This window comes from Trichechus manatus, unplaced genomic scaffold, assembly GCF_000243295.1.
Source record: "Trichechus manatus latirostris isolate Lorelei unplaced genomic scaffold, TriManLat1.0 scaffold00200, whole genome shotgun sequence".
NCBI lineage: Eukaryota > Metazoa > Chordata > Mammalia > Sirenia > Trichechidae > Trichechus > Trichechus manatus.
In genome coordinates this window covers 2,748,768-2,761,158 of record NW_004444136.1, presented here as the reverse complement: position 1 = coordinate 2,761,158, position 12,391 = coordinate 2,748,768, and the positions used below count along the sequence as shown (strand labels likewise).

The 12,391-nt window shown below is 50.0% G+C and overlaps 1 protein-coding gene across 1 annotated transcript in view; it reads right to left on the bottom strand.

The window, feature by feature from the left end:
* The window catches only part of ARHGAP22 (Rho GTPase activating protein 22), a 298,466-nt gene that overhangs the window by 132,753 nt on the left and 153,322 nt on the right, over nt 1-12,391 (bottom strand). Inside the window, exon 4 of the mRNA XM_023742109.1 lies at nt 6,837-6,924. Coding sequence (XP_023597877.1) covers nt 6,837-6,924 — 88 coding nt within the window. The remainder of the gene's footprint in view (nt 1-6,836; nt 6,925-12,391) is intronic.

Below are 12,391 nucleotides of genomic sequence, written 5' to 3'. Positions count from 1 at the left end.
CCCCCCCATCAGTGCTCGGCCTGCGTCCCCCCCATCAGTGCTCAGCCTGTGCCACCTATTCCTCTTAGCCCCTGGGCACCTCCCTCTGCCTGGCAAACCCCCACTTTGCCACCAGTACCATTGAGTCTTCCCTGCCCCGTGACCATGTGAAGCAAGTTCAGTGGGCCAGGAGATATCCAGGCAAGGAGCAAAGTGCCTGTCACCCCTTCTTGCAGGCCCCTAAACTTTTCAGTGCTACCCCCTAGGTGGGCGTCCCGTGGCTTCAGAGAGCAGGCTGGCACCTGCACCCAAACCGCCTGCTCTCACCCATTGGGATTCTCCTCACGCGGACCACGTGGGCGTGGGAAGGGCGGTCTTAGCCTCAGGAAAACAATGGAAGTCCCACAGGCACGGACACCCCATAGAACACTGTGCTCCCTGGGTCCTGCACAACGAAGGGACGGGGCAGGTTCTTGGATGCTGTGGAATCAGGTGTAGCTCTGCTGACGGGGTGGCAGGTCTCACCACTAGATGGCACTCTCAGTACAATTTTTTCCTTATAGTTTTAATTCTATCTTGAAAAACTGTCATATTTTATACTGTTGAAGCACACAAGTAGAACTATGGCTTAAAATTTATGTCTTTGGTGTTACACATTATCATATGTGGGGTTCTATCACCCACCTCTGGGGTGTTAGGTGGGGAGAGAGAGACTTTGGGCTGTGGCAGACACAGGCCTCCCCAGACCAGAATGAGGAGTGTCCAGTGGGGGGTGATTAAGCCTCTCCTTCTCCCTCCTGTCCTGCAGCTGGAGGCTTCTTGCTATTAGGTTTCTTCCTGCTTCTTTCAGTTCACCCTCCCAGGAGGCTCTGCTCCCAGTGCCCACCACCCGAACCCCTGGGGTCCCATTAAACCCCCTCCCTGTGGTCCCTCCTGCAGCGCTTGCCCACCCAGCCCATGGCTCAGCCTCCTCAGTCTGTGCAGACTCCACCTGGGGGCTGTGCCCGTGGCTGTGAGATTCTGTCATGCCCCCCTCAGTGACACTTCCCACCCCTGCCTACTAAGGTGACCTCAACCTAGCAACTAAGCTGTCTCCTTGTGCTGAGCTCAGGGAGACAATATCCCCTGACTCCCTAAAGGTAGAGATGTACCTTATTTACATCAGGCCCCTCAAGAAAGGCTCAAGACCAAGGACACACTAGAGGTTTGCTGAGCTGAACGTGAGTGGGCTCGGTGGGCTTCCTGCAATTGTAGTCTGCTGCTATGGAGCCCTGGTGGCACAGTGGTTAAGAGCTCGGCTGCTAACCCAAAGGTTGGTAGTTTGAATCCACCAGCTCCTTGGAAACCCTATGGGGCAGTTCCACTCTATCCTATAGGGCTGCTATGAGTCGGAATCGACTCAATGGCAATGGGTTTGGTTTGGTAATGGTTATGAGGTTAGGTTGACCTGCTCCGCTGCCTCAGGCAATTCACCTAACCTCTCTGGGCTGCCACACTGGTCTATGGACCATGAAAGCAGGAAGCATCACCAGCTTTAACCAGATGCAGTCATCAGCCTGGGGTGCTTCTCCCAGGTCCCATCTGACCAGGGCTGTTACGGAAGCATCCGGAATCCAGAGCCCCTGGAAGGAGAGGAGGGAGCAAAGTTTCGCTAGGCTTTGGGCAGCACCCACGTTGCGTATGCCCCCCAAAGGCAGCCTGGACTCCCCACTGCCCACATCGTGGTTTTCCCTAAGCAGCCTCAGCAGCCGCCACCTCCCACCCCAAGCCTGCAAGGAGGGTGGAGATGGGAAGCTCTAGGGACTCGCATGAATCTGGCACTCAACCAGGCTGCTGTTGCTGTGCTTGGGATAAAGCGGTGTGTTATGGATTGAACTGTGTCCCCCAAAAATGTGTGTCAACTTGGCTAGGCCGTGATTCTAAGTACTGTGTGGTTATCCACCATTTTGTCATCTGATGTGATTATCTATGTGTTGTAAATCCTACCTCTATGATGTTAATGGAGAAAAGATTGAAGTTGTCAAGGATTTCATTTTACTAGGATCCACAGTCAACATCCATGGACGGGATAGTCAAGAAATCAAACGACGTGTTGCATTGGGCAAATCTGCTGCAAAAGACTTCTTTAAAGTGTTAACGAGCAAAGATGTCACTTTGACGACTAAGGTGTGCCTGACCCAAGCCATGGTATTTTCAATCACCTCATATGCATGCGAAAACTAGACAATGAATGAGAAGAAATGACACCTTTGAATTGTGGTGTTGTTGAAGAATACTGAATATACCATGGACTGCCAAAAGAACAAACAAATTTGTCTTGGAAGAAGTACAGCCACAGTGCTCCTTAGAAGCAAGGATGATGAGACTTCATCTAACATATTTTCACATGTTATCAGGAGGGACCAGTCCCTAGAGAAGGACATCATGCTTGGTAAAGTAGAGGGTCAGCAAAAAAGAGGAAGACCCTCAACAAGATGAACTGACACAGTGGCTGCAACAATGAGCTCAAGCATAACAATGATTGTGAGGATGGCGCAGGACCAGGCAGTGTTTCGTTCTGTTGTACACAGGTCGCTATGAGTCAGAACGGACTCCAAGGCACCTAACAACAACAACAATGATGTTAACAAGGCAGGATTAGCAGCAGTTATGTTAATGAGACAGGACTCAATCTACAAGATTAGGTTGTGTCTTAGGTCAATCTCTTTTGAGATATAAAGAGAGAAGCAAGCAGAGAGACATGGAGGACCTCATACCATCAAGAAAGCAATACCGGAAGCAGAGTGCGTCCTTTGGACCCGAGATTCCTGCGCTGAGAAGCTCCTAGACCAGGAGAAGACTGATGACAAGGGCCTTCCTCCAGACCTGACAGAAAGACAAAGCCTTCCCCTAGAGCTGGCACTCTGAATTCGGACTTCTAGCCTCCTAGACTGTGAGAGAATAAATTCCTCTTTGTTGAAGCCATCTACTTGTGGTATTTCTGTTACAGCAGCACTAGATGACTAAGACAGGGTGCATGCGTTTTCTTTCCTGTAACTGAGTCCCCAGACCTCCCAGGACCAGGTGGGAAACGTGTGGCTCTGCACAAGGCCTCCGATGCACAGTTGGGAGGGCAGCTCATGGGTGGGAGTCTGAAAGCCTAGGTGCCTGGAGTCACACCCACCCCCACCGCTTTCCAGCCATGTCCTTGGGCAAGTCACTCATCCTTTCTACCCCCAGGGCCATTTTTTGTTAAACAGGAATAAAGACATCCCTTAGAGGAATGTTTTGAGTATGGTGGTAGGCAGAATAAAGTCTCCACAAAGATGTCCACATCCTAATCCCCGGAATATGTATATTAGGTTACACGGCAAAGGGAATCAAGGTTACAGGTGGAGTTGACCTTGAGCTGGAGAGAGGATCCTGGATGATCCAGGTGGGATCAGTCTCATCACATGAGTCCTTCAGAGTGGAAGAAGAAGAGGTAAAAGGCGGGTCAGAGAGATGTGACATAAGGACTTGGCCCACTGTTGCTGGCTTTGAGATGGAGGAAGGGGGCATGAGTCAAGAAGGCATGTGGGCCGTCTCCAGAAGCTGGAAAAGGTGAGGAAAGGGATTCTCCTCTGGAGCATCCAGGAGGGGACACAGCCCTGCCGACAGCTTGATTTTAGCCCCATGAGAGCCATGTTGAACTTCTGACCACAGAAGTGTGAAACAATAAATTTGAGTTCTTTGAGCCACTGAGTTTGTAGAATTTGTTACAGCAGCAACAGAGAACTCATACAAGTATTAAATGAGCTGATCTCTAGAAAACTACCAGCCTGAAAATACTATTTGAAAGGAGGGGAAACCTCCAAAGATTCTGGAAGGAGGGACAGAGAGGGTGAGGGAGCAAATGGGCAGCAGACCTGACAGCTCTGTGAGGGAACGCCTTGGCAGACCCAAACTGGGGACAAGGTGGAGGGAAGGGCCAACCCTGGGGGAGCCCCGCATTGACCTCCTCCTTCCTCACCACCCTTGCCTGCCTCCTGGTCTGGTTCCATCTCCTGAAGGGGATGGGTCTGCACCCTCTGCTGCCCACCCCCTATGCCCATGTGGCCTGGCACTTTTGTGGAATTCTCGCCTCCCCTAGAGATGACAGTATCCAGGCAGTGGGGGCCCGGCAGATATTTGGTGGACTCTGCTCCTTGGCTAAACGTCTGTGACGAAAGCACTTGAGCAGACAGGGCTGCACGAGCTACCCAGGGCACAGACGACGTCCTCCCACCTTGCTGCCTCCAGTGGGCCCTCCGAAACAGCTCTCAATTACATGCTAATCTGCTGTTCCCTAACTCGTTCATTTATGAATTCATTTATCAGTTTATCAGCACCTTCCTTATATGGATTATATTTCTCCTCAGGTATGAGAGGCATTGGCTGAGAGGGGGTTGAGGGCAGCGGATAAAAGGGTGGGCTTTGGGGTCACCATCTCAGTTCTGATCCGGGCTCTGCAACTTACCAGGTATGAGATGCTGGGCAAGATGCTCAGCCTCAGTTTCCTCATTGCAAATGGGGATAATTACAGTACCTTCTTTACAGGATGGTGGCACTACATGTCGAGTGCTCAGAGCAGGGCCTGGCACAGAGTGGGTGCTCCATCAGTCACAGGTCCAGTGCGTGAGTGTCCTCTAGGGAAACCTCCAGGCCCCTTCCCTACGCTCCCAGATGCCTCCAATCTAGCCACGTGCGGGCAACACCCCTGCACTGCTTGTGGCTGCACTGGTCTCCCTCCCTGGCCTGGCACAACAGCTGCCACAGAGCAGAGTTTGCACAAGGAACAGCCTCAATGACTCCTTGAAGGCTCCGGGAGATCACGAGCAGTGCGCGGGACTTAGTGGGTGTGCCCTACACTCCTTAAGGTCCCAGCTGTTTACTCAAGATGTTACACTAGTTCATCCAATATAGTGTGCAGTGGCACGCTTCAACCCCTGGAGGTGGTTTCCTGAACACCGGGAAGGAGTTAGCAGAGTACAGTGCAGGGAGACCTGAGGCAGGAGACAAGGACACCGTTAGCCCTCGCGCCTATGGAACAAAGGCAACACACCCAGATCATGACGGTAGCTTAAACGTCTTAAACTAGTATCTACAGCACTGTCATTAATGCTCATTTGCCATCTACTGGTACCTAGAAACATTCCAGTGTCCTCCTCCCTGCCAGACTCACAGAGGCTCTCATAAGCAGTTCTGACAGCAGATGCACAGGCAACCTCTGTCTGGTCCCCGGGACGCAGGTTCAGTTCAGCCTGTCTGAATTTAGGGCTGGGGTCTGTTGACCTGCACCATATGGCTCTGGCCTCGCCTCCCTGACACCCCCAGGCCCAGGGACCATGCCCTGTACCCAGCTCCCCAGGCCTTCACCCCAGGGCCTCCTTCATTCCTCTCCACCGTCACTGCAGAAACCTGTCCTCCTGTTCCACAGCCCATCAAGCCTCAGTCTTCTACTCCGTACCCCAGTGCCCTGTTTCCACCTCTGAATGTGCCATTTGGTGCTGACACCTTGTAGTCAATGGAAGGGAATCCCCAAGGGAAACCACGAGGCCTGCGTTTTGCACGTGGGGCGTAAGTTGGGGATGGTGCTCCCACACTTGGACCCCAGTCTGTCCTCCTGGACTTCCTGGTGTGGACTAAGCAAAGGTGAACTGGCTTCGGCCCCCAGGCCGGGTTCTGCTCATGGTTTGAGCCTGAGCTGCCCACCCCAGGCACACGGCTGAGGGCAGGTCGTCTTATAGGAGCAGTCTGTGGGGCGCCCCTGCCCTGAGACAGCACGCTCACTGTTCACAGCCACCGCCGCCCGAGGGAGGTCTGAAGTAGGACGCACACTGACAGGACATGGTGGCTAACTGCCAGAGCCCCTGGCACTCACGATTCCCACCCACACTGGCAGCTTCTTTCTTCAAGTGCTTGCAGCTCTACCTGAGGGTCCTCTCAGGCTGCGGGCACCTGCTCCGTGTATGAGGCAAGCCAGAAAGGCCAGGGTGAGCTCCCCAGTGAGCAGGCTCCATGAACGGCTGCTGGAGGTGGTGGGTCAATGCCCAGCTTCCTCCCTCCTGGGTGAGACAACAAGGCGTGTTCTCACCCTTTTCCAGAAGCCCCACTGGAACAGCGGCAATGGCGTACCCTGAATGTCCTTCCTCCCTTCCCGGGGCTTTCTGGGATGACCTCCCACACAGACCACTTCTACCCAGATCCTTCTTTCAGGCTCTGCTTCTGGGGAGCCCACGCTAATACCCTACCGAATTGCAGAACTGCCCCTCTGTGGACAGGTGGCTCAGTGGCAGGACACTCTCACTGAGTTCAAACACAATCACATTTTAAAACTGCAACTTCAAAAAACTGTTTTGTAACCATGAGAATGATAGCAGTTCCTCGGGTCCAGCTATTTCCTCTTACCTACCGCATCCCAGATCTCTGGTTTTGAATTCACCAGCCTCATTTTAACATTCTGAGTGAGTCTGTGCTAACATTTCTCTCTGGCCTCATCTGCACACGATCCAGGTGCTGCATTAGAGCTTCACCCTAAGACGTCCTGCTGACTTGATTCTTCCCTCGTATTCATCAGGAATTTAAAATACACATTTTCTTCTCACATTAAGAGCTGGAGATTCTGAGGGGCTAATTGTCCACAGAATTGCTAGATTTTCTAGTTTCCCCCACACTTGCAGTATCCTGTAGATTTGGTGCAAATTTCTGAGTTGTGCATGGAGACAGTGGTGATGGTTCCCGGGGAGGGAGTGCCCCGGAAGGAGGCCTGCCTCCCCCCACACCAGGGAGGATGGCCCCTCACCTGCCCCCAGCCTCTGCAACCCGCCCAGCACAGAGCAGAAGGCGCTCAGGCCTACCTGGGCAGATCTCAAAGAGGTGCTTCCCCGGGACCTCAGGGTTAGGAAGAAGTTCGGTCACCTGGGTCCCTTGTAGTGAGATAAATCCCTGAAAGAGAAAAACACAAACACAGGGAGCATGAGATGACTGGGAAGGGGGCTTTCTGACTCCAGGAGGGTGGAGGGTGGGGGCTGTGGGATCAGGGTCCAAAGGGCAGGCTGGGCGCCAGGGGAGAGCACAGGGCTCCTCTCCAGGCAGAGGACCTGGGGTGAGACCAGGCCCCCGCAGCACTTCCTGGTAGAGGCAGCGGGGCACTGTTGTGCACACACAGTTTCCTGGAGGAGGCTGCGGGGCACTGTTGTGCACACACAGTTGGCTTCCTGGAGGAAGAGGCGGGGCACTGTTGTGCACACACAGTTGGCTTCCTGGAGGAAGAGGCGGGGCACTGTTGTGCACACACAGTTGGTTTCCTGGAGGAGGAGGCGGGGCACTGTTGTGCACACACAGTTGGTTTCCTGGAGGAGGCTGCGGGGCATTGTTGTGCACACAGCTGAGGAGCTCTGCCCGGAGACATGGTGCTGGCCTGCCTGAGCCGTCACTCCCCAGGTAAGGCATGGGAATGCAAGTCTGGGGCACAAGGAGGGCTAGATCCAGTAGGCCCGTTCCAATCACCAGGCAGCCAGGAATATTAGGCTGTAGGGGACCAGGGAGGGGACATCTGGCATCCTAGGCTGGGCTTCTCCTACTGTCACTGTCCCTGGTGTGACGTGAAGGGAAGGACCAGCAGACCTGTTTCAGTCCAGTTCTGCCACCTTCTGGCTGGGTGAGACTGCTTCCTTGGAGGTACAGACAGGTAACGCACTTGGCTGCTAATCAAAAGTTTGGAGGTTTGAGTCTACCCAGCAGTGCTTTGAAAGAAAGGCCTGGTGATCTACTTCTAAAAATCAGCCACAGAAAACCCTATGGAGGAAAGTTCTACTCTGACACTCATGGGGCCGTCAGGAGTTGGGGCCGACTCCCCAGCAACTGTCTGGTTTTTAACTAATAAAATGGGGGCAAGTCACCACGCATAAGGTCCCCAACATAGCGCCATGCTCCTGGCACCTGAGCATGTCACAGAGGGCAGGCTCTACCTGCACTCTGATACTGCAGCCTGGCCAGGCTGAAAGATGCAGGCAGAAGTGTGGGGGGCAGTGCCAGCCAGGAAGGGTTGGAGTCCCAGTCCTGCACTTCCAGGCTGTGTAACCTCAGGCAAACCATTTAACTTCTCTGAACCTCAGTTTCCAGGTCTGTACAATGGGACAGTAACTTCCATTTCTCAGGGGTGTTGGAATGCCACATTCCTGCTCAGGAAGTCCTCTTGCTCTAGGGGACTAGATGCTGTCAAACCACCCTGACTCACCCTTTCCCACCCTCGGCTAGGGGTATGTACGTGCACCATGAGACTGCAAAGGAATGAGGGGCTACGTGCATCTGTGATCTAGCTGGACACATGAGACATTACGCAGTGCTGGGTAAGTGAAAGCTGTTATTATTGTTTGTTGAAAACCCGCTGCCATCAAGTCAATTCCAACTCATAGTAACCCTATAGGATAGAGTAGAATTGCCCCCATAAGGTTTCCAAGGAGCGGCTGGTGGTTTTGAACTGCTGATCCTTTGGTTAGCAGCTGAGCGCTTAACCATTGTGCCACCAGGGCTCCTATTTATTGCAAGCAAAAGGTAAATAATTACAACAGGTTCCCTAAAGAGGAAATGCTTACCCTTCCCCAAATTATACACGACTATTCTTCTGTTGCTGGGCAGGTGCAGAGGTTCAGGTCACATGCTGTGTTCACATCGCCGCTGTCTCCAGCGACCACCATGCTGCACGGAGGCCTGCATGGCTCCCAAGGTTTCTGCTCTGCCGCTGGGCCTCGCTGGGCTCTGCTGCTGCTCCCTCCATGCCTGCCACGCCTGCAGGGCTCTCCAATTGCTATGCTACCCAGGTCCCCACTGCCCAGGGGGGAGGCGTGCAACCCCTGCACAGGGCACACTCAGACCTCTGCCCTGCACGGGCAAGTGTGACAACTTTGTTAGCTCCACTGGCAGGCCTCTGGAGAAGCTCAGCTTTCACTCCGTGGGCTGACAGGCCCACTGCCACTGTCTCTCACTGTCTTGGGTTGTCTTCAGTGGTCGCTCTTTCTTCTGGGTCTAGGAGGTTCTCAGCACAGGAACCCCAGGTCCTTGGTTCAGTGGATGTGCTCTGCTCCAGACTCTTCCTCTTGATGGTAGTGAGGTCCCCCTAAACCTCTGTGGGATTAGCCCTTATGTAAGGAAACCCCTTATCAAATTCAAGGCATGGCCCTCCCACCAGGGCCATAAAATGACCAACCTCCTAGATGGACTGCAGGTCACTCAGTTTACATAGTCCCAGCCAATCATTTTGTAGGAGTTACAACACCACGGCTAGAAAGGCCATATAAAAGCGATTGAGTGCATCACACTAAGTTAGTGACTTTGATCTCTGCTGAGGCCTTTCTTCATTTCTGTTCATGCTCAGCTTTGCTCAACTCCAACTGTGTATGGCTGACTACACAATTTTGGTTCTCTCCATTGGAAACTCATTTTAAATGCCACCCCTGCAGCCGTACTGCCTGGGTTCAAATCCTGGCTCTGCAACTTACTGGCTGTGTGACCTCAGGTAAATTGATAAACCTCTCTGTGCCCCACTGTTCTTAGGTTAAATGGGAATAATAACAGTACTCTGTGGGACTGCCATGAGTGTTAAATGAGTTTTTTTTTAATTGTACTTTAGATGAAGGTTTACAGAATAGATTCTCATTAAACACTTAGTACACATATTGTTTTATGACAATGATTAACAAACCCACGACATGTCAACACTGTCCGTTCTCAAACTTGGGGTCCCCATTACCAGCTTTCCTGTCCCCTCCTGCCTTCTAGTCCTACTCCCTGGACTGCTGTGCCCCATTAGTCCCATTTGGTTTTATGGGGCTGTCTAATCTTTGGCTGAATGGCGAACCTCGGGAGTGACTTAATTGCTGAGCTAAAAGGGTGTCCAGGGGCCATACTCTCGGGGTTTCTCCAGTCTCTGTCAGGCCAGTAAGTATGGTCTTTTTTTGTGAGTTAGAATTTTGTTCAACATTTTTCTCCAGCTCTGTCCTGGACCCTCTGTTGTGATCCTGGTCAGAGCGGTCAGTGGTGGTAGCTGGTCACCATCTAGCTGTACTGCACTCAGTCTGGTGGAGGCCATGGTAGTTGTGGTCCATTAGTCCTTTGGACTAATCTTTTCCTTGTATCTTGTTTTCTTCATTCTCCCTTGCTCCTGAAGGGGTAAGACTAGTGGAGTATCTTCCCCATAGCCCTCCGCCCAGCACTTCGGTCCCTCAGGGAGTTTGGATGTGTCTATGGAGCTCCCATGACCTTTCCTTGTACAAGTTGTGTTGGCTTCTCTGGTATTGTGTACTGTCTCACCCTTCACTAGTTACCACTTATCTATTGTCTATTTAGTATTACCCCCACCCCTCCCATCCCTTGTAAACCACAAAGATTGTTTCTTTTTGTTGGGAACTTTTTCATGAGTTTTTACAGTAGAGGTCCTTTTGTGACTGACTTATTTCACTCAGCATAATGTCCTCCAGTTTTTACATAGTCCCAGCCAATCATTTTATGAGATGCTTCACAGATTCACCATTGTTCTTTATCGTTGCATAATATTCCATTGTGTATATGTAGCATAGTTTGTTTATCCATTCATCTGTTAATGGGCATCTAGGTTGTTTCCATCTTTTTGCTATTGTGAACAATGCTGCAATGAACATGGGTGTGCAAATGTCTATTCGTGTGATGGCTCTTATTTCTCTAGGATATATTCCTAGGAGTGGGGCTGCTGGGTCGTATGGTATTTCTCTTTCTAGCTTTCTAAGGAAGCACTATATTATTTTCCGAAATGGCTGTATCACTTTGCATTCCCACCAGCAGTGCAGCATAAGAGTTCCGATCTCCCTGCAGCCTCTCCAACATTTGTTATTTCCAGTGTTTTTGATTCATGCCAGTAATGCTGGGTGAGATGGTATCTCATTGTGGTTTTAATTTGCATTTCTCTAATGGCAAGTGATCGCAAACATTTCCTCATGTGTCTGTTGGCCACTTGAATGTCTTTAATGAAGTGTCTGTTCATTTCCTTTGCCCATTTTTAAATCAGACTGTTTTTTTGTTGTAGAGGTGTTGGATTTTCTTGTAAATTTTAGAGATTAGACCTTTGTCTGACTTGTAATGTCCAAAATTTTTATCCCAGTCTATAGGTTCTCTTTTTACTCTTTTGGTGAAGTCTTTTGATGAGCGTAAGTGTTTAATTTTTAGAAGATCCCAGTTATCTAGCTTATCTTCTGGAGTTTGTGTGTTGTTGGTTATGGTTTATATCATCTTAATTCCGTGTATTAGGGCCTCTAGCGTTGATCCTATTTTTCCTTCTGTGAAGTTTACATTTTTGGCTTTATATTTAGGTATTTGAACCATTTTAAATTAGTTTTTGTATATGGTGTGAGGTATGGGTCCTGTTTCATTTTTTTGCAGATGGACATCTGTTTTGCCAGCAGCATTGGTCAAAAAGACTGTCTTTTCCCCATTTGATGGACTTTGGGCCCTTGTCGAAGATCAGGTGATCGCAGATGGGTGGATTTACATCTGAGTTCTCAATTCTGTTCCATTGGTCAATGTATCTGTCATTTTACCAGTACCAGGCTGTTTTGACTACCGCAGCTGTATAGGAGGTTCTGAGGTCAGGTAATGCGAGTCCTCCTACTTTATTCTTCTTCTTCAATAGTGCTTTACTTATCCGGGGCTTCTTCTCTTTCCAAATAAAGTTAATGATTAGTTCTTCCATCGCTTTAAAGAATGTTGTTGGTATCCGGATCGGGAATCCATTCTATTTGTAAATTGCTTTGGGTGGAATTGTCATTTTCACAATGGTGAGTCTACCTATCCATGAGCATGGTATGATTTTCCATTTATGTAGATCCCTTTGGGTTTCTTGCAGTAGGGTTTTGTAGTTTTCTTTGTATAGGTCTTTTACATCCCTGGTTAGATTTATTCCTGAGTATTTTAGTTTTTTAGGGGCTATAATAAATGGCATTGTTTTCCTGATTTCCTTTTCATCGTTCTCTTTATTGGTGTATAGGAATCCAACAGATTTTTGTATGTTTATCTTCTATCCTGCTACTGTGCTGAATCTATTAGTTCCAGTAGATTTCTCGTGGAGTCTTTAGGGTTTTCTATATATAGTATCATATCATCCGCAAAGGTGGACAGTTTAACTTCTTCATTACCAATTTGGATGCTCTTTATTTCTTTTTCTTGCTTTATTGATCTAGCTAGGACTTCCAGCACAATGTTAAATAGGAGTGGTCTTGTCTTGTTCCTGTTCTCAATGGGAATTTTTTTTTTTTTAAATATTTTATTGTACTTCAGGTGAAGGCTTACAGAACAGATAGTTTCTCATATAACAGTAACACACATGCTGTTTTATGACATTGGTTAACAACCCCACAACATTTTAACCCTCTAAATTCTCAAC